Source organism: Glycine soja, chromosome 4, assembly GCF_004193775.1.
Source record: "Glycine soja cultivar W05 chromosome 4, ASM419377v2, whole genome shotgun sequence".
In the NCBI taxonomy this organism is placed as follows: Eukaryota; Viridiplantae; Streptophyta; class Magnoliopsida; order Fabales; family Fabaceae; genus Glycine; species Glycine soja.
This window is the reverse complement of record NC_041005.1, coordinates 47,126,337-47,152,724: the sequence shown is the minus strand read 5'-3', so window position 1 is coordinate 47,152,724 and position 26,388 is coordinate 47,126,337. Positions and strand designations below refer to the sequence as shown.

General features: G+C 30.4%; 5 protein-coding genes across 10 annotated transcripts; 3 read left to right on the top strand and 2 right to left on the bottom strand.

Moving 5' to 3' along the window:
• Positions 1-2,289: 2,289 nt before the first annotated feature.
• LOC114410006 (calnexin homolog) lies at positions 2,290-6,002 on the bottom strand. Its single transcript, XM_028373735.1, has 6 exons — positions 5,759-6,002; positions 5,608-5,677; positions 3,198-4,327; positions 3,032-3,103; positions 2,811-2,924; positions 2,290-2,702 (listed from the first exon to the last, which is right to left on the bottom strand). Exons 1-6 carry the CDS (start codon positions 5,873-5,875, stop codon positions 2,574-2,576), a joined length of 1,632 nt encoding a protein of 543 aa, XP_028229536.1. The 5' UTR covers positions 5,876-6,002; the 3' UTR covers positions 2,290-2,573.
• A 3,861-nt stretch (positions 6,003-9,863) lies between these two features.
• LOC114410005 (calcium-binding mitochondrial carrier protein SCaMC-2-B-like) lies at positions 9,864-13,591 on the bottom strand. 6 transcript variants are annotated; one of them, XR_003666260.1, is made up of 4 exons: positions 12,953-13,591; positions 11,162-11,944; positions 10,530-10,748; positions 9,864-10,444 (listed from the first exon to the last, which is right to left on the bottom strand). XR_003666260.1 is itself a non-coding variant. In XM_028373731.1 (4 exons), the coding sequence occupies exons 1-4, from the start codon at positions 13,290-13,292 to the stop codon at positions 10,252-10,254; spliced, it is 1,407 nt and encodes a 468-aa protein (XP_028229532.1). In that variant the 5' UTR covers positions 13,293-13,588; the 3' UTR covers positions 9,864-10,251. The 6 variants fall into 6 exon arrangements, 4 of the variants coding, with proteins under 4 accessions (XP_028229532.1, XP_028229535.1, XP_028229534.1 ...); XM_028373731.1 differs by having other exon boundaries at positions 10,597-10,687; positions 12,953-13,588; XM_028373734.1 differs by having other exon boundaries at positions 10,597-10,687; positions 11,162-11,958; positions 12,953-13,076.
• A 3,734-nt stretch (positions 13,592-17,325) lies between these two features.
• On the top strand, positions 17,326-19,875 carry LOC114410892 ((+)-neomenthol dehydrogenase-like). The gene is made up of 4 exons (XM_028374801.1): positions 17,326-17,417; positions 18,012-18,273; positions 19,238-19,432; positions 19,870-19,875. Exons 1-4 carry the CDS (start codon positions 17,326-17,328, stop codon positions 19,873-19,875), a joined length of 555 nt encoding a protein of 184 aa, XP_028230602.1.
• Positions 19,876-20,007: 132 nt separating this feature from the next.
• On the top strand, positions 20,008-20,579 carry LOC114408218 (carbonyl reductase [NADPH] 1-like). The gene has a single exon (XM_028371285.1). The coding sequence runs from the start codon at positions 20,074-20,076 to the stop codon at positions 20,395-20,397; it is 324 nt and encodes a 107-aa protein (XP_028227086.1). The 5' UTR covers positions 20,008-20,073; the 3' UTR covers positions 20,398-20,579.
• A 2,326-nt stretch (positions 20,580-22,905) lies between these two features.
• Positions 22,906-25,320, top strand: LOC114410004 (succinate dehydrogenase assembly factor 2, mitochondrial-like). Its single transcript, XM_028373730.1, has 5 exons — positions 22,906-23,199; positions 23,287-23,373; positions 23,497-23,623; positions 24,699-24,767; positions 24,871-25,320. The coding sequence occupies exons 1-5, from the start codon at positions 23,096-23,098 to the stop codon at positions 25,015-25,017; spliced, it is 534 nt and encodes a 177-aa protein (XP_028229531.1). The 5' UTR covers positions 22,906-23,095; the 3' UTR covers positions 25,018-25,320.
• The last annotated feature ends 1,068 nt before the right edge of the window (positions 25,321-26,388 follow it).

Sequence of the window (26,388 nt, the reverse complement as noted above, 5' to 3'; positions counted from 1 at the left end):
AAAAAAAAAAAAAAACATAGCAAATTTGGTAAAATTAATGGAAAATTATCATATTTCAAACACATTGTCAATGAGTTAGAATTAAAATGAACAGATTAGGAAAAAAAATCTAAAAAAAAATTCAAGTTATAAAAAATATTGTTCAAATTTCCTCAAATCCGAAAAATTGATACAAAAATCAACAATATAACGCACGAAACAAGTCGTTAAGGCATAGCTATGGAACAAAACATACACAATGAAAGAAGCTCCAGATTCTATTGTGAAGGTTGAAGTCATGCAACATTCAAATTTCTCCAAGTATGAGAAACTTGTACAAAAATAAACAATAAAAAGGCAAGAAGAAATTCATTATTCAAATTTCCTCAAATTTGAGAAATCAATACAAAAATCAACAACGAAAATGAACAAAACAAGCCTTTAAGACAGATCTAGATCAAAACCAAAACATAAAGTAAAAACACTTTAGATTCTATTGTCATGGCCAAAGTCATGCAACATACAAATTTTCTAAAGTATAAGAAACCTATACAAAAATCAACAATAAAAAAGCACGAAAAAGTCTTTGAAATGGAGATTTAAATCAAAATCCAAATCATAAAGCGAAAGAAGTTTCAGATTTCTCTATCAAGGTCATAGTCGCGTTAGAAAATCTTACAAAAAAAGGTTGTAGTTGTAGATGCAAAAGTTGTGGTCAATGACGACGACTAGAGTACTAGTTGAAGGAGGTGGAGGAATGGGAAGCGGCGATTTGGATGATATAGGGTGTCTCTTCGAAATCTAGGGTTTTGGGGGATTTGAGACATTAGTAAATAAATCTTGCTAAGAAGGATGATGAGAGAGAAAAGGTGGGGTAGGAAAAAAAGGAAAAAAATTCCAAGTTATTGATTTCAAATTTATAATCGGCTTTTGGTTCTTTATCTTACTTTATTAATCATTTTGGCCTTTCATCTTTAAAGAAAATATTTTAGTTCTTTAACTTTTAAATTTGAGCCATCTTGGTCATTCTATCAACTTGAAGGTAATGTCATTAGTATTTCACATTTTGAAGTGGTTATAAAACAAAATTTACAGCTATTTTGAACCACTTACAAGTTAAAAAATAAAAATGGCTCAAATTTAGAAGTTAAAGGACAAAAGTGATTAAAATTTGAAAGTTAAACGACCATAAATGAAACTAATAGACTTTTATGTGAAATTTTTTTCTATTATGATGCATAAAAAGTCTCCTTCACAATATCTTTATTTACTTTTTAATATTCTTGTGGTATTTATGATATTAGTGTAAAGTGTTCATTAATTTTGTCGATGACTATTATCTATTAAGGAATCTAACTAGTCACTTTTAGTGAGTCTCTCCTCCCAACTATATTTTTTTCTTTCACAAGTTCAAACCCAAAGATCTTCTTTAAGAAAATCGAACTTAGTATTACTCGGACCAATAACTTATTGATTATTTACTTATAATATATTTAATAAAATAAAAATTTAAAAATTGTATAATAATATTAATATTAATAATAATAACAATAATTGATAACTATGCTCATCATATATAATGTCATTATTTTATAATTTGAATATTCATCTATTTTTATGTAAAACTATTCTCTCTGATATATGAAGCTATCAAGTAAATGTTCTAAAATGAATTTATCTTTAAGCTAAATAAATTTGTAATTGCATGGATCATGAGATTTTTACTTATTACACCCGATACTTCTCCTCATGTTCACTAACCTAAAACAAATACCTTAATTTATTATCTTGTATATCATTGAACACCTCTTCCTTCCACTTGCACCTTAATCATTGATTTGTCGTGCCAACGGCAGACATTGGCACAATAAATTTATTTTTGGGTTGAAAGGAGAGAAAGAGTGAGGGCAAACCTAATGTTACTTTCTTTAATTATGAATTTAGATCTTTTGTTATTCTACTCCTATTTCTTCGTCGTATGTATTTTTTTTGTAAGATTTTAATTATGCTACATTCTTTAAGTAATTGATATTTAAAAAATAAAAATAGACCCTGCTTTTTTCTGCTGTGCCAGTAACTCGTCTGTCAATGGGCCATTTGCACGGAACAATATTTTTTTTTATCGTTTGTTCATAATCCATTATTGACAAAAGTCCATATAAACTGTGTTTGAAATATTAATATTAGCCACATTACAAAATATTAATTGCTACTATTGCATAGTAATAAAAATGAGGGGAAATTATCATTATTCTATTGCATTAGTAGGTAGTATTGAATAGGGATTTTCGTTTAAAAATTATGGAAAGGTAGCTTGGCTTTCTAATCTGCGTTAAAAACAGGATCCATTAATAGAAAAATAAAGACAAAAAATAATTGTACAACTTCAACTACTAGCTCAAACACTCAAGTCTCCAAAAACAGGAGAAGATCTACACCCCTGAAGCAAATAATCTTTTCTTTTTCTTAAAAAAAAAGGGAAAAAAGGAAACGAATGAAAACAGAGTGCACCTAAAATGAAACTAAAGCCCAAAATTTATCTGCAGCTGTGGTGATGATAGTTGACAGGGCGCCATTTAAAAGATTCAACCATTTCAATCTTCTCGCCTTGGCCTCCGACGCGGAGCATTAGATGCTTCCTCTTTCTCTTTGTTTTCTTCATTCTCTGCACCACCTTGGTTATTGGAAGCTTCTGTGCGTTCTGGTTTCTTCTCCACCTTTGCCTGCACAAGAAGAGACTTGGTTATCAGATTTAAATAAAATAATACGGAATAATAATTCCATGAAAGAAATACTATGAATGAGCGTAGGGAAAAAAAATCACTACTCACAGGTTTCTTGCCACCAAATATGAGCCTGAAGAAAATTGACACGAAGACAACCACAACCGCTACAAGAATTCCAATAGTGAGATTTGGCTGTTTCTCAGCTTTCTCAATGAGATCCTGCAGAAAAGCATAAAATATAAGGTTGTATACCAATAAAAGACACACAACGGGTACCAAAAGAGAAGGAAGATAGTAGTTTGAATATTCTATACTTAAGTACTTACGTATATCTTAGATTTGTGGTCGCTCAGGAAGGGAATGTCTGCAATCTTGTACAAGAGGTCAAATACCTTCTTCTGCAAGGTCAGAAATTAACATCATGCATGAGAAAGATATTTTGGGTGCATAACGGGAGTAAAAGAGGGAAAAACCGCAAAATTCTTCTATTACCTGGAAGCCTGCAATACCATCTGAACCAGTTGCAGCCTCATCTTCAGCCTTCTGTTTTTCTTTCTCAATGGTAAACTTGGGCTTCCATGTGGTCTCCCGATAGGATTCTGCAACTTTATCATCGTTAGCTATCAGAATATTGTCAAATAGGATGCCATCCTGCATTGTCCAAATCTCAATGCCAAGAGCAGCAATGGGCTCAAAATCAGGTTTCTCGAGTTCAAAGTATTCAGGGTTTGGAATCTCGCGAGGCTTCCATATGCCCTTGTAATTGGGGTTATCGATGTAAGGAGCACTCCACTTTCCCTTATAAGCTGGATTCCTCTTCATTGGCCTCTTCCATTCACCACAACCAGGGGCTGCCTCACACTTCGGGTTTTCAATCTTTGGGGCTTCCCATTCACCATCCTCCTCATCATCCCAGTCTTCGGGTTTTGTCGCCTCTGGGTCATCAATTTCCTCTGGCTCGTCATCCAACCATCCTTCAGGTTTCTCTGCTTCTTCATCTAAAATTTCCATGGGTGCATCCTCATCCCAGTCATCTGGCTTCACAGCACTTGGGTCCGGGATTTTGGCTCTTTCGTCCCAGTCCTCAGGTTTCTTATCATCAGGATCAGGGATTGTCTTGGAAGGGATAAGAGGAGGCTCAAAGTCCTCAGAAGACAAGAAATTTGCCTTTTTCTTCTCCTCACCATCAATCAAAATTTGCAATTCATTATCGGGCTTCAGAAATGCAGTGTATACATGAGTTAGTTTGTCAGATGGGACAGAAGGAGGATACTTGAGATGGTGTTCAACATACTCCCCACTCTTTGGATTCTTATGCTTGAAAATGAAGTGCACCTTGTTTGTAGCACCACACTTATCAGGACCAAACATGATAGAATATGGAGATTCGTTATCAAATTCCTTTGGTTTCCATCCGCTCTCCTGGGGTCGAAGATATTTAATATATGCGCCACCACATTCGAGGCCATTCTGAAGGCGAGTCTCAAACTGAAGAACAACTGTTCCATCCTTAAGACTGACAGGCTCGTCAAGTTTTTTGACTATAGCATATTTCCGGGCTTGTTCACTAACAAGAAGTCCATAATCATCATGCCCATCACTCTTAGCATGCTTCCAGACACCTAGAACCCAAATTACAAATCAAAATACATCAAAACTCGGTAGATCATAATATATCAAACAGTCTATTTCATTGTTTCAAATATGCACCCCAAAACAAAGGAAAGAGATAAAAATGAAGCATCAAGGGAGGAAAATATCTGTAACCCAATTTTAAGAACGGCGTGGTCAGGTACTACTATCCAAGATTCCAAAAATATAAATAAGTTACGCATATTTTGACATGTCATCCTATCAAAGCAATGTCAACTAGGTAATTTATTATTAGACTTGTCCATTTCTACAAAATGGTTGGACCAACACAATATGCTTTGTGGAATCAACTCTCAACCATTGCAAACTAAATCCTAGTCAGTGACTGTTGAAATATTCCTTGCCTGAGGATATACAATCCTTTTGCAAAATGCACCCTTGTAGCTAGAAAACAGGAGTCAAATGTTTTTTTTACTTTGATTCTGCATGTATAATAATTGAAGTATACGCCAAACATTATTATTATTATTATTATTATTATTATTATTATTATTATTATTATTATTATCAACGAATTCTCAATATTGCCACCGCAATCTTGTACTTCCTCAATATTTTTCAAAAATTTATAATTAGGTTTGGGTCCACATAATTTTCAAAAAAAATTCCAAAGGGTCCGCCAAATATGACTGCTATTTTTTATATGCACATACAAAGAGAGAGAGGATACGTATCAGGTGAGAGTACAATAAAAGTTAATCTTAATTCATACAATCGGATGGTCAAAATTAATTTTAGTAAGATTTCATTATCGTGACCATTCATAATATAAAATCGAATGGTTAGGATTAACTCGTGAGTGTGTGTGTGTTTGTGTCTGTGTCTATATACATCTTAGGAATGTGAAAATGCAACTATACGTAAAGAGATCATTTATAAAAGTCGCCAACATTTATCTTTAAATCTTGACCATTTAAAACAAGATCCAATGATTTATGTTGATTGTTTCATTTCTCACAAATGATCTTACCAGGTGTGTATCAGTGTATGTGTACTCATTTTATAAATGAATTACAAACATGATTGCAAAATCTAGAAAAATGCACGTGGACCCACAGCCTAATACTTATTTAACAACCTTATTTTGAATTGTTCAAAGGAATTTCTGTACTCCTGGTAGAAACAAACAGATTAGAATGAAATGTTTTCAAACTTCAACTCGGAAGAATAAGTTAGCAACATCAATGTTCAAATAAACCAAACACGCGGTCGAAAAAGGAAAACAAGATGAATCAGAGAATCTGTTTACCGTTGTAATCCTCCTTGTCGGACACAATCCACCGTCCGTCAAAATCCTCGTCGAATGACTCGTAGAAGATCTAAACGACACAAGCATTCTCTAATCAGAGATCCAACACAACAACAACAACTACAACAACAACAACAACAACAATAATTACCGCGTCGTCGGCGTCCTCGGAAGCGCGAACGAGGTGAGAGGAAGAGGAAGAAGCAATGAAGAAGAGGAGCATCGCCAAGAGCCCCAGAGCAATTGGGATTCCTTTTCGTTCTCCCATTTCTCTTTCTCTCTGAATCGCCAAACCCTAATAATAATAAGACTGAATGAATTGAAATGAAACACTGTTTTTCTGAGATCTAAATAGATATCTCGATCTTCGAGACGAGAGTGAGAAATGTGACACAGCACTTACCCTTTGTTGCTTTTTCTAGATCTCCTCCTGCTACCTGTTTCCACCAATCATATTAGATGCCACGTGATACTAGCCAATAAGGAATCGCCACGTAGCAGCCTCACTTCTTCCTACAACAAAATTTCCTTCCCTTCATGAAATTATTGTTTTCTACATTTTTTCACGAGGGGATTTGACTGGGCTTTGTTTCGGGTCCATGGACCATGGGCCTTGAACCCTATTCACGATGAACTCTAGAAAACAAGAGTTTTCGATCTAAATTATACACCAAAAATGAACAAAAAAAAACATTTTTTTTATAAGCAACAAAATAAAATCTTTTTTTAACCACTATAATTTAGAACCTTTTATTTTTAGCTGAAACCCTATAGTATTCTTATAGGTGCAGAGATCAAACTTAGCTTCTTCCCATAAACTTAACTGTATTGTGAAATGAGTTATACTCATTGCATAATAAAATACATTATACACCCACACAACTTATAAAGAAAAATAAGTAACCAAAACATAACTTAAAATAAAAGGTTCATGTTTGATGAAATCTAAGTATCAATGAGCCACTAAAATTAGGTTAATTGATGAGAAATGTAGTCACTTTACTTAGATTATAAGTTCAAAAGTTATTACATAAATATTCATTTTGTTTATATTTTCATAAAATTAATGATTACAAAAATATTAAAATAATTAATGCAAATGAAAATTATTTATACTTATGAATAATATTGTAAGAATAATTTTAAAGAACTAATTTTATTTAATATTGATAATAAAATATAATATTTTAAAACATAAATATGTTTTAGAAATGTAATGCATTTCACTTTTAGTCGCTAAAACTCCTGTAATATGGTTAAGATGAACTTTATTGTGATGAACGACTTTATTTTTCACACATTTATTTTTTTGGTGCAAGTGAAAAGTGACATGTAAAAAAAATTGTTAAGAAAGAAACGATTAACGTAAACAGAAGGTCAATTTTTTTATTTTATTTTTATAGATTGATTAACAGGTTTATTAATTATTCATTTATTCCCACTAAATATAAGGGTAACCCTAAAATTTCGTCGTCATAAAAAAAGAACGTGAACGGCAGGATTCGAACAGCCCACATGATTTCTAGTCATGCCCGACAACCACTAAATAACGTCCACCTTTGTATTTTTCCTGCATTTTTATTTTTAACTTGAATCAATTCATTTTTTAAAAATTTTTAAACCACATTAACATAAAAAGATATATATATATATATATATATATATATATATATATATATATAATTGTTTTTTATCCATATTATTCTGAATACAGTATCAGTAAATTCCCACGTCGAATTTTTAATATAATTTTCACCTAGTTATCTTAAAATGACTACATTACATTAATTTAATAATCTCAAAAACATTAGTTTATATTACACTTAAATTTCACACACCCACACGACTTAAATAGTCCTTACAAAAGACTGTTGAAAGTTCTTCCTTCTAAAATAAAAACATGTCAAGTGGAAAATCAGTATTCCATAATTTCTGATTCAAAATGTGAAGACAAATAACCAACAATTTTTTTTCTTCCTTTTACCTTCTCCGGGTTATATTTAATAATAAACCATGGATATTTTGCACCATTAGAGGAACCTTCCCCGGCAAACATTCTTCTCTACAAAATTATGTTCAAAGTTAGAAAGAACTTGATTTATAACTTATGTTCGTCGTGAAAGAAAAATAAATTAACATATATAATGGAATATTAAACAACAGTCATAGACTGGGAATAACATTAAATTAGTAGCACTTTATGAAGAAAGTATAAAATTAGTAACAAAATTAAGGGGTTTCAATAGTTTATGTATAATTGGTGAAAAAGGGGCAAAATGAAATTAGTTCAAATCATGTTTTCGCAATACATAATCATTTTTCTTATTTTAATACCTAAGCTGCGAATGGAGTTTCAAAGAATCAACTTTTTGTTGAGTACAAATAAAGTACAAAATCAAAGAGATCTAACTCCATTAATTAAATAATAATCAAATAAGTTTTACTCAATTAATTAAATAAGATATATGAATGTTATAATCATATTTAATTTCGATAGATAATAAAAAAAAATACAAATGGACAAAGTAGTTTTTATTGATACATAGACAAAAAAAAATGATAAGACATGGAAAGAGAGGAAATAAAAGAATGTAAATATATTTTCATATTGTCATTTAAATAAAAATTACTATATAATTAAATTTTTTTAATTTTTTAATAATTAATTTAAAATTATAATAAGAAAATTTTGAATTAATTGAAAATATTTTTTATACTAACAATTTATTAAAACTAAGCTCATAAACAAATTAGTACTAGCATATGAATAAATATCTGGTGGCTATATCAAAAAAAAGAATTTATAAAATTTATAAATTATTTTTATAAATTCAAATAAATTTCTAATAAACACTCCAAAATTCACGTGAATCAAAGATCTACTCTCATTTTACATATGAAGACTTTTGGTTAATTGTGCACAAAGCATTTTTATTTATGAAACCAATGCTCCAATCGTGTACCCCATACGCCTTGGTTGGCACCATCCTATTTTATATATAATTATTTTTTTTTATTTTCATATCTTAATCTTAAACTCACATTACATTTCTTTATCTTTTTTATATTTTCATCTCATTGATCATCACACCTATTAGTTTCTCGTCCTTCCTCTCTTATCAGTTATCACCCTCGTTCTCCCTAGTCCCTAATGTGTAACACACACAGTGCTTTATCTACCTGATAGTATATTTTTACACTTGTCGTTATTTGTCGTCCTTTGCCTCCTTTCTCACTTTCTTTTAGAATATTTTTTATTTTATTTTTATCTAAAGCAAAAGAATAATAATTTTCTTCTTGATGATGGGGATAAGCATATCTTCATAACAAAATACTTTTTGAGGGGAGGAAACCCTTTGAACTTGAATGCAATTTATGTACTTTTTCATTTTTGTAGATCTGTGATCTCTTTAGTGTGCATTTAAAATCCCTGCACTGTGTTGAAAATTGTCGGATTTCCACCCAAGAATCTTTGTATATTGAGAGGATTTATATGCTGGAATCGTAGAAGTAAGCCCACCCATAAGCCAAGCAAAGGAACAAAAGTAGGACATGGAGAAAGAAGAGAATGAAGATGATGATATAACTAAATCCAGTTTTGGCAAACTATGCTACTCTCTTCCCTGATTTGAAGAGAGATGTAAGACAAGGCAAGTCATAAAGGCACAGGGAAGGTGACGCCTTTCTTCCGGGTTCAATTCATCGTGGACGTGTACTGGTAATTTAGCTAGTTATGTTACAACACAGTCCGCACTTTCAACTCAAAAAAGTGTGTGCGCGTTTTTTCCTTTTTTGTTACACAATAAGTGTCTGTTGAATTTGATTGTTATGTATGGTAATCATTTATGTTTGTTTCTTTCTACAAGCAGACTTTATGTAATTTTGAATATTTAGCTCAAACCGCTGTAATTCTAAATTTTCAGTACATGTTGTTTTGTTTCATGTTTCACATGCTTGCGTTACAAAAAGTATCGTATTTCATACATGATACATCTACCGGTACCATCCTAACTCAGGTAACCCTATTGACGCAACATAACCTTGAATTATTATTGTCAACTTTCTTTTTTTTATCAATAAATGTTAGTTTTTATTAATGAAAAATTCGAAGCCACAGCTTCTTCCTTGTCCCTTCATGATTGTCGACTTATTTATTTCCTCACCTTACTTGACAAAGCTTTCTGCTACTGGTGTGGGCTGATGGCCTTTTTTTTTTTCCAACCATCTTCACGAGTCAATTATATAGTGGAAAAGTATTTTGCCATCTATGATAAAACCCTAATTCTTGATCAACATGTAGTTCACATAATCATGGGGTCATGGGGAAATACTTTCTGAGCTTCTGACTAAAATCGTGTTTTAAGATATCCTCAGAAGAAGGACTTTCTAATATAGCCTCTTATCGTCACCATCAGCGGTTAATGACTTACTAAAGTATCATCAGCATAATTGCTTCAGCAAAAAAATAATACTCAACCATGAGGCATGGTCTACTCAGTGAACGAATTTTACCTACAATTTGAATGTTCACAACTCTGGAAGTACCTTGTGCGGTTGTGCCTAGGGCTAAGCTGATACTTAAAACGACTTTTTGGTTGTCTGGAACATTTTGTGATTGTACCCGTAGAAAAAAAAAAAAAAACTCTAATCCAGATCCAGATTCTTCTTCAAACTTTCGTAGACCACATAAGTAATGCTTGCAGCTGGCACAACTTTGAGGAGATTTGGAAAGAGTCCCTTGTAGAAACCTATAAAGCCTTCAAGCTGAAAAGTTCTCCGAAAGGCATCAAACATTCCCTTGTAAGCATCGGAAGTGTTGGAAGGTTGTGCCTGCAGTCTGAGAAGGATGGTAATGTAATATTATATTGACAGCAAAGAGCAACCATAACTAGAAAATCAGCTTTAAAGTACCCAACTGATACCATCCTTCACTCCATCATTTCTTTGGGGAAGAACAGAGAAACAACAGTAATACTGAAAGCATTGTACCTTGTTCGAATAACCTGCAATGGATAGACACAAGTAGCTCCAACAGCCCCAGAAATTGTCCCACATCCTAGTTGTACTAGAGGACCAGGTTCTATGAAGGAGAAAAAAGAGTAAAAGGTCTCACTCCAAGGACCAAAAATTTAAGAGTCAATCTATTGTAAAAAAGAAGAAAAAATCGAAGCTGTTAGTACAAATAAAAACATCAAGTTTAGAAGATTAGATTATTTCAATATGTATAATTGATTATAATCAAATCAGTTTTTGTTTAGGCAAATTTGCTTGGATACAACACAAAATTAGTTTTTACATAGTCAATTGCAAAAAAGAGTATGTATGAAACTGAAATAGAAAAAGGTGGTTGAGAAATTTGGGAATTACGTTTTTTTAGGGTGAAAAGACAAGTTTCCATTTCAGATGTATGAAAAACAATTTTTTTCCAAAAAGAAGTTTTTCCAAATTTCAGTTGATATCCCAAAACATGATTATTTTTCAAACAACTTTTTTTTTTCTCTCAGAAACAAATTTCAGCTGTCCCAAACACCCTAAAGCTGCAGTAATAACATACCACTATCCTGAAGAATATATCTCTTGGACATATCTTTCAAGGTATCATAAGCAGTGAGATCAATGGCTGCATAAGGAATCATGCCAAGCAGAGATGGAACAAGCCCCCTGTAGAAAGCTCGAGGTCCCTCTTGAAACCATATATTCATTGTAAGTGTTCCCAGCTTAGGAACCTTTCCACCTTCATAGGGACAAGTCTGTAACCTAGTTTTAATGAGATCCATTGGATAGATAGCAGCCTGTGCAATTGCACCAGCCGTACCACCTGCAACAAGCCTCCCAGCAGTACCAATATCTGACTTGTTGCCTTGGGCCTCTCCAATTACTTTTTTCAGCATTTCAAAAGCATAAAATTTGATGGCACTTTCTGGTGCTACCTTCACAACATTCAATCCATTACCTCGAAAAAATCCTAACAGACCATCTTGCTTCCATATCCTTGTTACTGCTGGCATGATAGAAGCACGTTCGCTTTGAACTTGTAAGACCACCTTCAGACGATCAAGAGGAGCAGTTGCTGTACGAGAAATACCTCCTGCTATTCCACCAGCAAGAAAATATTTGCTCCGGTTTGCATGCTTGCTGATGCCTTCGGGAATGACAGCTTGCTCTCCAATGTCAACAAGGCACACCCTCTCCCAATGATGATATATATTTTCAATAGTTGCTTCATGAGGATAAAGTAGAAGAAAATCTCTCCATTCTTCAAAAGTGATAATTCCATTATTATCCTTATCAACATGCTCCACAAAGTGAGCCAGCTCCTCGTCATTCATTTCAATACCTGCAGCATTGAAGCTGCACAGGCTTATGATAAATACTATCAGGGAGAAACAAAAAAACATGGAAAAAGCTTCCACAAAAGGCATAAAGAATATTAGAATACCATCTTCAAAATCCACTAAAAGGGCACAGACTAGAGCAGATTATTGCACACCAAAAACTAAGAAAGCAAAGAAGTAAAACACATTACAGAATCCATCATGAAAAATTGAACCAGCCTTCCCAAATCTCAAGCATCATGCAGATCCAAAGAATGACACCAAACTAAAATTATACACACAAAAAAATGCACAGGACATCAGTAAAAGAGAGACATATCAAGGCGAGTTCAACAAAACTGTGAAGGTATATAAAACATCTCAAGTCTCTCAACATTCTTCGAACATAATCGTTCTGACTGGCAACAAAAGTCTGTCAAAAAACAAAAGCAAACACCTCTTCACTATCACAGAATCCACAAATCTGTTTCCTACTAAAAACAATCTTACTTCATACTCACAGGAACATTGTTATCACTTATCAGCCGGCCAAAACATCAATTGCCAATGTCTAGCCTTACAGTTTGGGTAAATTTCTCTATAAACACTTATACAAGAAGAAAACAAAAAAGTAAAATGAATTAAATTTCTCCGCTAACTTAAAATCAACTTATACATCCCAACTTTTGAAGAAGTTAAAAAAGAGGGTTTTCTATTAAAGTGCAAAAGTTAAATTCACTTTTACTTTTTTTTTTTTCCCTTATCCTGTAAGTGCTTTCCGGTTATCCAAACATTATCCAAAAGCAAGTTTCAGAAGCATGAAAGCCACCTCAAACCTGCCATAAGTACCTTCCGGTTATCATATTTTATATTTAAAAGGTTTTCTTAAAGTAACTTAAATGATAAAAAAAAATTACTTTTGAACACTAATAACTGTAGCAATTTTTCGTAAAAAAAAAAAAACTGTAGCAATTTGAGAACAACATTAGTACATTAGTAATTAAGAGAGAATAAACACTAAATAGAACTACCAGCTTTGAGTAGAGCTTCGTAGAGCTCTTCAGGGAGAATGGTGCCGTCGTGTTCAACATCAATGGCTTGGAAGATGCGGTAAAGCTCCAACTCCTTGTCGTCCATGTAGCGGCGAAACTCGTGGTACTCGACTCTGCCGTCGCTATTGGCGTCGCAAACCTCGCAGAGTTCCCTGGCGTACTTGTACTCCGGCGGAATCTGCAGCGCCGATAGCCCCGCCTCTATCTGAGCGTAGTCCAAGTAACCGTTGTTGGCGGCGTCGAAGAAGTTGAACAGGCTCCGAATACGAACCTCCCTCTCCTCCTTCGTCTCCCCCAGCGCCACCAGCACGTGATCCATTTCAATTTCAGATCTGACGAAACGCGGTGTCGTATATGCGGAGAGAGACTAGTCAGAAGCTGGTTTGGTTGGAGTTGGAGTTGGAACAGTGGAGAACTGGAGATCGAGAAACGACAGATGGATGAAACTTGAAGTTGTTGAACCAGTAATTGTGATTTGTGACGGTTTTTCGAGGTTTTGCTTCGGATTTTTATGCCACATAATAATACATGGTTTGTTTTGTTGCTGGCAAGAGGATTGATATGGAAAGGAGCTGAGTAAGAGTTGGGAAAAGGGGAATTTTATTGGATATTCTGCCGGCAAACCATGAAAAGGGAACTTTAAAGTTGTCATGGATTTTTTTCGACTGAGGTATTAAATTATTTTACAACTTTAATTTTTTTTCAACTCTAAAGTTATAAGATATTTTATTTTTAAGAAATCTTAAATAATTTTTATTTTAATTGTTTAATAAATTAATGAATTTTATTTTTAATTTTTATTTAATACTATTATATTTTTTATATTTAATGTCTTTTAATAATGTTAAGAATTATTATTTATTTTATAAATTAAAAAAAATAATACAAAAGAATTAATTTAAATAAAAAATATTTAAATATAGTACTTATTTATTCAAAAAAATATTAATATTAGCACACTGTCTAAACAATGATATGTAATACATTTTAATATTTTTTAAAAATTTAAGTCTTTTGTATTATTTTTTTAATTTATGAAATAAATAATAATTCTTAACATTAGTAATAAAAATATAAAATATATTAAATAAAAAATATAAAAATGTTAAATAAAATTAAAAAGGAAAACATACATTAAATAATTAAATTAAAAAAATATTAGGATTTTTTTAAAATATATTATGACTTTAAAGTTGTGCAAGAAAAATTTGAAGTTAGTAAAATAATTTTTGACTTCCATGAAAAAAAATCATTATAACTTTAAAGTCATATTAAAATAAAAAAATAAAAAATTACAATTTTATTGAAAAAAATAAAGTTATAATATTATTTGCCACTTTCAATTTAAAAGTTTCATCATTCTATGTTCAGAATATTAATTTAAATTTTAGCTTTAGGTAATTTTGAAAAAAGAAATATCCCCTCTGGATCATTTTTCCAATATTCCTTTTTCAACATTCTCTCATCCATAAGTTTTTAACTCCCACGTGGGCAAAAAAAATTATCTTAAAATAATTATTATTTTAATGTTAATTATTTTTTTACTTATATCTTTTATATATAATACTGAATAATAAAATTTATAAATAAATTAATAATAATATACAATTAATTTTATAAAATTATTATTTTTTCTTGATTTATATAAAACAATCTAATGGAAAAAGTCCTCCTTTTCGACATTCTTTAGTAAAACGTTAATTTAATTGACAGAATTAGGATCGTTAATTAGAGCGTCTTCTTGTTAAGAATAAATAGATTTTGAATCATTTATCAATCTAATCTTTAAAAATTATATTTCTTGGATTTCAGATTATATGATGTTTTAAGAAAAAAAATAGTTCTAAAATATGTTGTTTTACAATACCAATGTTGTATTAAATATTTTTCTTAAGACTATCTTTAATCATTGAGAATAATGTATAAGAAGAGTAATTAAGTAATTGATTAGAGAGATAAGTGATATATTAAGAAATTATCTGATATTTTCTTTAAAATTCAATAAATTAATTACATTTTTTATTACTTGTGTCAAAAACCTTAAACATCATGTAATTTAAAAAAAAAAGTATTATCCATTAATTTAGTAACAAAGGTTATTAAATTAGTTGATATATTTTTTTGGTAAAATGAAAAATAAAAGACAGAAAATTACAAAGCATGATGTTAGATAATTTGAATCCTGATATTAAAAACCAAAATAATTAACGTTCAGCAGAGTTAATATCTCTAAAATTAAAATTATTAATATATTTCTTATTAGGTTAGTTGAGTATCTCTCAGAAGAACAATGAAGTTAGTTGAGTATAAATTTTTATTTTTACTTTTTTACAGGAAAAATAAAAATTAAATAAGTTTTGAACAAATAAATTTAGAATTGGCGTGCACGTACAAAATAAATTTTGACACAAACATATAATAAAAGAGAATTCATTAATTTATTAAATAATTAAAATACACATAGTTCAAGTTGAGCGAACCAGTATAAACAAAGTATTTCTATTTCTCTCAATTTAGTATTTTTATTACATTTTTTAACATCACTTTATACCAAGTGACTATTTGAAAAATTGTTTTAATAACTTCTTATTTGTTGAATAATTGTTTTAACAAACTTCTTATTTGTCACAGGACAATCACTGTATTTATCATTATATAGTATGTCTATTCTTAATGTACGATCAATGTTTATCTCTATATTATCCATACCATCACGTTCTTATGAAAAGTTTTTATCTTTCATACACACTATTCAACCTCTCCCTCTTAATGTGTTTCTTGCCGTTTCAATATAAAGATTACATAGATCCTACAAATAAGTTGGAAAAATGTCTCAACCATGTATAAATGGTTGTTTGATGAATTGCGCAATGAGACATATTGACCATACAATCCATCAATGTTCTCTGACCCAAAAAAGTTAAGAAACAGAAAAAAAAAAAAAGACGTCCAAGATATTCTCATATATACACTAAAATGGATATAAGAAAATTTGATTAACCGAAAGGATGTTCCATTTATCAAACTTTGCAGGTTATTAAAAAAATAGATGTTCTAATCGCGATGAAAACACAAGTTCGAGCTAACAATGTTAACTTCGACGACTAAAAATATTATATATAATTTTCATTTTATTACTTCTTATTTATTTTAATAAAAGTTAATATTAACATAATGTTGTGTTGTTTATTAATTTCTAGGGTAATAGTTTTTTAATTATTTTTTTAAACAAATATTAAGATCAAAAATTTATTTTAATTAACCATCTTTAATACAAATTAGTTAACATCTTAATAACAAAATAGTCAGAAAATTATTTTAATCAATATTATAAAAAAGAAAATCAATAAATACATTGTTAAAAAAAATAAAAAGAAATCTGAAATTACAAAAAATTAAAATGAAGGGGGTGCATGTTCAGAAATCGGTTGTACGGAATCCGATTAGTCACTGCAAATTTGTTTAAAAAAGAAAAAACAAAGAAGGAAAATCAGGTATGGGGCACTCAGTTGAGCAATAACGAGAGAAAAAGACAGAAGCCGTGCGGGTATAGAAAAAAAGGTTTTTTTAGTTTTTTTTTTAATTTTAGAAAAATGAATATAAATATATAATCTCGACCTTTAAATCTTTTAGTGCTACGCGTCATGTGGAAGAGAACAGAAATAGAATGAAGAGGATTTAAACTCGTTTATTTGTAGCATGCGAAAGCAAAATTAGTTGAGACTTTCTTTTGCAAATGTTGACTTCAATTTATTGCAAAAGGCATTCGCCTAAAACATGACTCATAACAAAACTCGTGCATGTCAAGAACAAGGAAAAAAAAATCAGAGGGAATAGATTTAAGTTCAATGAAATGCAAGTCTTTTTCAATGATACATCTTCAATGATAAAGAGACAATTACAAAATCATGAAATTTTATATATCATAGTTAGAAAAAAATACAGAAGGAACTAACTTAATAGTATTATTGTAACTCAGTGTTATAATTATATATTTGATGTATTTCAATTAATGATAATTTATTATTATTATTATTATTATTATTTTATATGCTTATTTTTCTGATATAAATTATGTCATAATTTTTTATATTAATAATATATTTTATATTTTCTATGCTTTTATTATTTCAAAATTAAAAAAAAAAAGTATAGTTTTATGCATTGACTAAAAGCCAACATAGGTGCTTGGGCCAACAACGTGGCATGCATAGGCACCGATTTACTCTGCGTGCGGAGAACATATGTGATGCAAATTACATCTCGTCCATGCTCAAGGTCCCACTAACTCCAAGAACATCCAACATTCAATTTAGCTTCATCGGTGCTAAATCCACAAAGAGATAGACAAGATGGGGCACAAAGAAAAATCAAAGGACCGAAAAGAAAAGAGATTGCAACAGATTTCTCTTTTGAGAACCATTCCTTATTCTGATCACCAGAGGTTTGATGTCCAAGCTATCTACCATGTCTCATAGTCCTATGGTTATATTGATTTTTTTTATTTATTGTGCTATTAGACTTTAATTAAGGTTATAACTGTAGGGAATGCAATTTCTGCCGGGAAGTCAAGATTTTTATAACTGTAATTGCAGCTACATTTATCCAAATTTCATGCAATATCAAGGATTACAATAAAATTCAATTTCAATCACAACTGTAATTTAAAACCTTGAATTTAATATAATTTTGCTTTCTCATCATCATGAGCATGAGCTTGTGATTGTTAAAGTGTCTGACTATAGGGAAATTATTAAGTTGTGAGGGGTCAAGGTATCAACTAGTTTTCATATGACATATAATTAAGTATTGTTAACTTTTTTATAAATTAAAAAAATTTGAATATGTATCACGAAGAAATTGACTAAGACTATAGACACATAATGGTCTAAAACTTCCTAATAATTTTTCCTAGCTATGTAGATCAAAATTTAGGTTGCTTAGAACCTTTAATCAATCATCTTCATATGTCATTTGGACATAAGATTCACATAATATATTTACTCTGTTATTATTTTGTGCAATTGGGTATGCATAGGTGGTGGTCCAAGGAAACTGTTGCTGTGGTTACAGGTGGAAACAGAGGAATTGGGTTTGAGATATGTAGGCAACTTGCTGGTCATGGAGTGACTGTTGTACTGACTTCAAGAGATGAAAGTGTTGGTGTTGAATCAGCTAAGGTCTTGCAAGAAGGTGGCCTCACAGAGGTGGCTTGTAATCAACTTGACATATTGGATCCTTCATCCATCAACCAATTTGCTCACTGGTTGAAGGAAAATTATGGTGGTTTAGACATTCTGGTCAGTTTCTAAAACGTAATTACTTCCTTACAATCTTACTGCACTTGAATTAGTGACCTATCCTTTAGTTTTGTCCATTTTTTTTATTACCGCTATGGATTAGCTTATTTTCTCAACATCCACGGTCTTCCCCATTAGGTTGAATAGAGAACATTTTGCTTCCATTTGTTCATATTTTTCATCTAGGAATACTATCTACGTATACCAAGCATGAAGTTTTTGTATATTGAGAGTAAAATTAAAATTATTTTAATTTATGTATTTATTCATTTATTTTTTGTGTCTAAGACTTTATTTTTTTTGTTAAGCCTACCAACAATTATTTCTGTCAAGATTGAACTGACATAGTACTCGAATGATTCAATTTTAACTTTATTCAAATTGTTTTAATCTTCTTTACTAAACCGACCTTAATAAATTTATGTATATAAGATCACTAATATTATAAGATATATTAAATGTAGTGCTTATTTTATCTTCTTTTTTTTAAGAAAAAAGACTTAAATAATTTCATTTATAATAAGACTTTCAATATAGTGAGGATTAAATTCAAAATGTTGATGACTAGCATAGATGTTCGAACAAGAGAGTGAGCAACTCCTTTAGCTTGTCGCCTAATCATGTATTTTGACGTTTTGGTGCTTATCTTATCTATTGAAAGGAAAATATTAGAATTACTTAACTATAATATTTGATAAATGATTTTGCACTTGAGTTATAAAATTATAAAGATTGTTAACTTGTGTTGCATACTTGCATTAAAAGTTTTGTGTAGGCTGCAAAATTTTTAGACACGCCGAGGTCCTGTAGTAGACAAAGACATGTTGAAATGTTTTTGAATTTAGAAAGACCCATCTATAACTTCTAAATTATGAAAATATATTTGAAAAACCTAAAAAAATATGAGATTAATTTGATCTTGATTTTATCATATGCTTCTAAGCAATGATATGGTTACTTGCAGGTAAATAACGCTGGTGTTAATTTCAATCAAGGGTCCGAAAACAATGTTGAAAATGCTCGCAACGTTATTGATACAAATTATTATGGCACCAAGAGCATGATTGAAGCTATGATTCCATTGATGAAGCCATCCGCTGCTGGTGCTCGTATTGTAAATGTGAGCTCACGTTTAGGTCGATTAAATGGGAAACGAAATGTAAGTAAAAAATACTCTACATATTATTATATTTCCCATATAACTAAGAGAAAAAAAGTTATGTAACACATTCATTCAATTACAATGTATAATATATTTATTAATTTTTAAAATAATTATTTTAAAATAATTTAAATGATAATTTGTGATTAAATAACACTGTATAACTATTTTGCATTGACGGTGCATAGACATTAGCATTAAACCTTATAACTAAACAATATTTAAGTAATTGAGTTTTATCTTTAATAAGTTTAATGTTTATGTATTGTTAAACAATTTATACTTTTATTCAATCTTAAATTATCATTTAAATTATTTTAAGATAATTATTTAAAAGTTAATAAATTTATTGTATATGATAAATTGTGATTGGATAATGTCTGAAAAAAATTTATTGCATAACATTTTTTTCATCTTTAATTCCCTCTTATTAGGGATAAACTGAACATGTTTGGATTTTTTTCTCTCTTAATGATTGCTCTGAGATTACAGTGTGGGACCATTGGTTCCCCATGGTATAACTTGTGCTATATGTAAAACTGATTTATAAGTTTTGGGAGTAACAGAGAGTAGAAAATGATGCTTTGAGGGAGCAACTAAGTGACGATGAATCCCTTACAGAGGAGCTGATTGATGGAATGATATCTAATTTTCTACAACAAGTAGAAGATGGAAGTTGGAGATCAGAAGGGTGGCCTCATAGTTTCACTGATTACTCGGTGTCAAAACTTGCGGTTAATGCCTATACAAGGTTTTTGGCAAGGAAGTTTTCTGAAAGGCCAGAGGGTGAAAAGATTTACATTAATTGTTATTGCCCTGGTTGGGTGAAAACTGCTCTAACAGGTTATTCAGGAAGTGTCACAATTGAGCAAGGGGCTGATACTGCCGTGTGGATTGCCCTTGTTCCTGATCAAGCAATTACTGGGAAATTTTTTGCAGAAAGAAGGGAGATTAACTTTTAAGGGGTTAGTGGAATTGAATTGCTACTAGCTACCACCTAATTGCAAAGGAAAGGAACTTAGAAGTCATGTGGTAACTTAAGGTCTGTGTGTTAAGAGCAAGCAGCACATTAAGAGACTAGATGTTATGATAGATGACCAAATAGTCCATTAATGATTTAATGTGGCATTGCAATGGTATTTGTGACACAGTTTGCCTAAATTAATGTCATTCATCAAGCATAATTTCATCACCAGCAATTTGAAGTCCCCCCCCCCCTATCATATCATGTTGTAAGACATATCTTCTAGGACAAACAAAATAAAGCTTTTGTCATGTACTAAAATATAATAAAAAAACATGAATTTAGAAGAAAAAAAAGTCTACTTTATTTTTAAATTATAAATTTTATTATGTTTTAATGTTTGAAAAAGTTATTTGTAAGAGATAAACTAATAAATTCATGAGTTTTCTTCTTTATTAGTAGTTTAACTCAAATTCAACTCACCTATTTTTTTTAAAATGTTTAACCCAAAATTAGTATAAGAGAACATTTACAAAAGGGTAAATCTAAAAATTAATTAAGATGAAAAAAGTAATTAAGATAAAATTGAGATTAAGGTGTTTATAAGTAAAAAGAGATAAAATTTAAGGATCAACTGTGATAAAATTAAAATTAAAAATATTTGTATAATATTTTATTCACATATACAAATAAAATAATAACTGAATAATATAAAGAAACCAGGGAAGTTAAACAGATTAAACTAGCTAAGTGTATAAAAATATGAATTTAATTTATAGTTACTATCAATTTAAATTTCTTTTACAGGCGTATCTAATAAAAATTCGCCGTATCCTCACATTTTTTTAAGTCAGTCACATTATCTTAATTACCATGTATTTGGAGGCAAACTATAAACATAATAACTTGTTTGGACTCTCATCAATAATGCATGTTTAAGATAAAATCTAGTAATCTACTAGTGTCTTAGGTTATGTGATGCGCGCTGAAAAAAAAATATTTTTTCACGTTCATATCACCATAACTCTTTATAATTTTCATATTTCCATGTAAAAAATGTGACTTTTGTGATGATACCATGTAACTAAATATACTCTACATCAAAACAACAAAAAATGTTTTGGGTAATAATACCACCTAAACTTGCATTTACTAGAAAAAGAAAAAAACATGAAGCCTCACACATAATAAATGAATTTGGATACAACTTACGAGTATATTTGAGAATTTGTTGGAAGGGCACCAAAGGCAAGTTGGCCAATGGATCTTCACACTTCTTTCTCTGTTCATTTGTTGAATTTGTATTGAAACATGTATTATAATATTTTCAATTACAAACTAAATATACATTAAATCGAAATCTTTCTTTATTTTTACTTTTATTCAACCAAACAAAAAGAAATAAAGTATATTTCTATTAAATATGCGTAAAAGAAATTAAATGCTCAGTGTACACTTATTGCAAAATAAAAGGTGAGTTTTACAATATTATTCAATATAAATTTATTGATTTTATTATAATTACTTTAAAAATCATAATCCGTCATTGTAAATTTCCTTTTAATCGAATCCTATTACGTAGAACGGTAGAAGATAATATTTTGTACAAGTTTTACTAGATACTTAGTTATAATAATTATAGGTTATCAGCGTTTTTTTAATTTTGGTTTCTATAAATTTTTATGTTTATTTTTAATTCCTAAATTTATATTTTTTCAATTGTTATTTTTGTAATTTGTTTTGTTTATTTTTAGTCCCTATAAATTCATATTTTATCAATTGTGATCTCTCTAAGTTTGTGTTTTTCTAATTTTGGTTTCTTTAAGTTTTATTTTTTTAATATTGGTTCCTATAAATTTAGTAGAACTAAAAATGAAAGAAAATGAGAATCTTAAAAGAACTAAATTATAAAAGCTTAAACTTACATAGATTAAAAAGAACAAACAAAAAAACCCAACTTACAAAGGCCTAAAAAAGAATTCAAATTGATAAAATGTTAACTTACATAAATAAAAAATAAATTTAGAAACTTCACTAAAAATTGTTGACCCTACAAATTAAAGTAAAAAAGTTTTGATTTGGATGGTAAAAATGGTATTTCCTCCTATTTCAAATATAAACAATAAAATTCTTTTGTTTTTTTAGTCTCAAATATAAATATAAGCAAATCTCAATAAAAAAAATTTTAAATAACTGTTAAATATTTCCTTTGGAAGTATATATAAATAAAATAATTACTTTTTTTTATCTTGCATCCAAATATTTTTTTTATTAATGATATCATTTCTAAAATATCTCATTAAATTGTAACTCTATTTTCAAGAATTTTATTTTATCAATATATCAAATTTTAAATAAAAATATTTTAGGAATAATATTATATTTTACTTAGAATTAATAAATTTAAATAATTTTTACTATTTTTTTAAAAATAATATAAAAATAATTATTTTTACTTGTGTATGAATCTTAAAAAATATATATATATTTTTTTCTTTTTATCATCGAGACCGGATGCAGTACTCTCGTAGTTTGGAACTTTCGGAAGTCGCGCGTTGTAATTAACCGCAACCCGAAACGGTGCACTGCAGTCTTGTCTACCATCGGCGTTCACTGCTCTCCCAGAGAGAGGCGAGAGCCACTGAAACAAAACAACCATCAAATCAAGTTTAAATTTCAGTTCTGTTCTGCTTCTAATGGTAATGGGGAGTTTCAGAAACGCTGCAATCAACGTCTTCAGAGTGATCAATTCCAACAAAGCCACCATCGCTGCTTCCACAAACCCCCTTCACACTCTCAGGTAAGGTCCCCTTCGGTCACACCTTCACTTCTTCTTCATTCGCCTTTTTTCCCTTTTAACAAAGGTTTTCTTTTTTTGTTATTCTAGGTTTACCCCTTTCTCGTCCCACACTCAAAATCAAACCCTGGAAATCGATTTATCTAACGAAGAAAGCAAAAGACGCTTGTTTAACCAGTTCGTTTCTTTCTTTCTTCTTCTTCTTCCTTTTTTTTTTTTTTTGAGCTTTACCCTTTTTTATTTCTATGGCGAAATTTTTATTTTTTTAACGTTCTTTAGTTTGTTCTAATTTCTCAACAGGCTATTATATAGAAGCAAACAGCGAGGGTTCCTGGAACTGGATTTGGTCCTCGGAAAATGGGTTGAGGACAACATTCACTCCTTGGATGAAATTCGGATTAAGGCCCTCATTCATGTTCTCGACCTGGTAATTTATTCATATTATCATGATTTGTTGCGTTGATTTGGGTTCATATTAATCAAGAAAAGTTAAAAATGCTTTAATTACTCCTTCTGGACTATTTTATGGTATTTAGGAACTTGAATGCCTCTATCTATCCTGAATGTTGGGTTTTTTTTTTTTTTTTTTTTTTATACTGTCTTCCTATTGCGCTAATCAAAATTCTCATTAAAAGGATTTTATGAAAAAATTATGAATCAAAATGTTCACTGACAGATTGTATAAAAGTTGTTTAGGATCTTATCTTTCACTTTGATCACATAGAGAAGTTTGCTTCTATCACTGATATCTTGTTGAACTATTTTTTTCTGACTTGAGACTTTAGAGGGTGATCCAAATTCAGCTAACTGGCATAAGTGATGGAAGTTTTGAAGTGAAAGCACGAACTATTTGGTTTAAGACCACTTGATATTTAGTGACCGTGAAAGACCTGTAATAATATAAAGAGCCTAATCCAATAATCCATAATATCATAAATCATTGAGTTCCCATAAGACAAGAGTCTGGCTACAGGGATTTAGATGTTTTAGATGTGAGTTTCTGTTCTGCTTCATGAAAAGGATTTTGTTGATTAATTCATTTGTGTAAAGGACCAGGACTTTTTTGCAATAAGGCAATACTTGAATTCAGGTTAATTTGATTTTTAAGCATGATGTGTACCTCCTTTAAGAGAGAGGATTTCTATGTTTAGAATCTTTGAATGGAAAATGTCACATCTTCCACTCTTCTCTTTTGTACACAAAAAAGGATGTAATGATGATTTGCATCATTGCTTGTTGTTGATACTTGATAGTACATCGCATTTAGTGGGACTGGAACTTCTCATTCTCATCTTTTGCATATTTTTGGTCAAAACTAGATTTGAGCCTATAAATTTAGAAGGGTGGGTGAGAAATCATGTCTGTGCAATGGTTTTGTTAGAGGATTTACTTTGCGAAGTTCTGATTGAATATGACAATGGGATAGTGACTAGATGCTAATAGTTTGAGGCAGTTCTGTCGATTGACTTGAATCACTTCAAAATTCTATTCCTGCTCTTCAGGAGAATCCAGATTTATGGAAGTGGATATCAGGACAGGAACAACCCCCAGAATCAGTCAGCACAAACCCGGTGTGTTTTATTTTATTAATTGAACGATGAAATTTAATTGTTTGGTTGATTTTGTTTTCCCTTTGGGTACAATTCTCATGTCAGTCAGTCCTCTATTGCTTAGGTCTTTGCTGCAGTGCGGGAAAGAGTTATGAAAAACCTTGATAATCATTCTGCTCCTGAAGTAAGAGCAACGCCTGGCCAACCATGGGTAAGAGGCTGGGATGATATCAAGAAAGGACAAGGTGGCCCTGTTTCTGGAAATCAGTAGCTTGACATTGAATGATCTTATCATCTATTACAATGAAGAAAATGTGGTCCACCATTGTTGACTTTGTAACTATCAATAACTAAATAAGGGCTGGGTAACTGCAACTCAAAAAGGTTTGTATTAGCTGCTAGAAATCGGTAAAGGGATTTAAACTGCATGATTTTGACTTTCTTGGAATCTTTACTCTTCATCTGTTTTATATCTAGTAAGTTTATTGTTTAGTGATTTATTAATGTGTTTTAAATTTGTATAGAAATAATTTGAAAGAAATTGATGAGTAAAAGATTGGCATATGTTTGGAAATGATATATTTTTTTTTTTTTTAAAAAAAAACTAGAAGAATTTTGTTCAGATGCTAAGGTAGAATTAGTTTAGGTGTAAATATAGTTTTTTTTTTAAATTTTAAAAAAAGATGATTGAGTTCTTTAAGCATGCTGGTAGGAGTTTAATTTTGTGATCATGTGTATGAAGAAGACTTTGTTGGAAAAAGTAAAATTCACTTCTTAGATCTCTACGCCTTTTGAGGGTTAGTCTTATAATTTTTGGCTGTGGGGATACCTTGATTCCAGAAGAAAAAAAAAGATGTGTTTTTTAACAAAATCATTGGTCTCATTTAGAATTCAATGTTCTTGTAGGCTAGTAGCTAAATTTTTTCATTTATCATAAAATAAATTCTATTCATTGTGTTGTCACAAGCAAACAAAATAAAAAAAAAATTAAATTTACAAGTTTGGATTATTTAATGCTTACCTTAATAGTGTGAATAATACGTTTTAGAGCCTTCTATCCTTCTCTTCTTAGAACTGTGGGTAAATGCTTTTCATTTCACTATCCATGGTGACTGGCGCCTAATAGCCTCAATTTTTAAAATCTTAAGTTCACTGTGTCACTTGATCACCTGCAGTACTTTAACACCATGTGGTGTAGTGCATTATGTAATGGCTGAAAGATCTTGAGTAAATAACGTTAAATATCAACAAAACTGGAGTGTGACGGAATGCTTTAACCTAATTGTAAAGGACTTCCTGATCTGCAGATGGGTTAGTAACCTTCTATTTTTAAAGCCTAAGCAAAAATGGGTAAATCATGTTATTAATTACTGTAAATATAGTTAAATTTATTTTTAGTCTTCAATTTTTTTCTTAGTTTTGATTTTTTTTATAATTTTTTTTTTGGAAATGATTCCTTTTACTGTTCATTAATGATGTGTTATACATCGAAACATATCATATTACATGTTCCCTTAGAATAATCCTTAATTTAATAATTTAGATGTATGTCACATTACAATTAAATAATAATATAGATCATTTTCAAATTTTTAAAATTTTATGATGATTAGAACAAAAATTAAAAAAAGAAATTAAATAT

What these genes read in the sequence shown, in the direction of transcription:
- LOC114410006 (XM_028373735.1), bottom strand. Translation starts at nt 5,875, where the DNA reads ATGGGAGAACGAAAAGGAATCCCAATTGCTCTGGGGCTCTTGGCGATG. An exon ending in CCGAGGACGCCGACGACGCG is followed by an intron (nt 5,678 to 5,758) that starts GTAATTATTGTT and finishes TGTGTCGTTTAG; the next exon opens with ATCTTCTACGAGTCATTCGA. An exon ending in ATGGTATTGCAGGCTTCCAG is followed by an intron (nt 3,104 to 3,197) that starts GTAATAGAAGAA and finishes CTGACCTTGCAG; the next exon opens with AAGAAGGTATTTGACCTCTT.
- LOC114410005 (XM_028373731.1), bottom strand. Translation starts at nt 13,292, where the DNA reads ATGGATCACGTGCTGGTGGCGCTGGGGGAGACGAAGGAGGAGAGGGAG. An exon ending in CGAAGCTCTACTCAAAGCTG is followed by an intron (nt 11,945 to 12,952) that starts GTAGTTCTATTT and finishes TCAATGCTGCAG; the next exon opens with GTATTGAAATGAATGACGAG. An exon ending in ATATATTCTTCAGGATAGTG is followed by an intron (nt 10,688 to 11,161) that starts GTATGTTATTAC and finishes TCTCCTTCATAG; the next exon opens with AACCTGGTCCTCTAGTACAA.
- LOC114410892 (XM_028374801.1), top strand. Translation starts at nt 17,326, where the DNA reads ATGGGGCACAAAGAAAAATCAAAGGACCGAAAAGAAAAGAGATTGCAA. An exon ending in CCTTATTCTGATCACCAGAG is followed by an intron (nt 17,418 to 18,011) that starts GTTTGATGTCCA and finishes GGGTATGCATAG; the next exon opens with GTGGTGGTCCAAGGAAACTG. An exon ending in ATGGTGGTTTAGACATTCTG is followed by an intron (nt 18,274 to 19,237) that starts GTCAGTTTCTAA and finishes GGTTACTTGCAG; the next exon opens with GTAAATAACGCTGGTGTTAA.
- LOC114408218 (XM_028371285.1), top strand. Translation starts at nt 20,074, where the DNA reads ATGATATCTAATTTTCTACAACAAGTAGAAGATGGAAGTTGGAGATCA.
- LOC114410004 (XM_028373730.1), top strand. Translation starts at nt 23,096, where the DNA reads ATGGTAATGGGGAGTTTCAGAAACGCTGCAATCAACGTCTTCAGAGTG. An exon ending in AACCCCCTTCACACTCTCAG is followed by an intron (nt 23,200 to 23,286) that starts GTAAGGTCCCCT and finishes TTGTTATTCTAG; the next exon opens with GTTTACCCCTTTCTCGTCCC. An exon ending in AATCAGTCAGCACAAACCCG is followed by an intron (nt 24,768 to 24,870) that starts GTGTGTTTTATT and finishes TCTATTGCTTAG; the next exon opens with GTCTTTGCTGCAGTGCGGGA.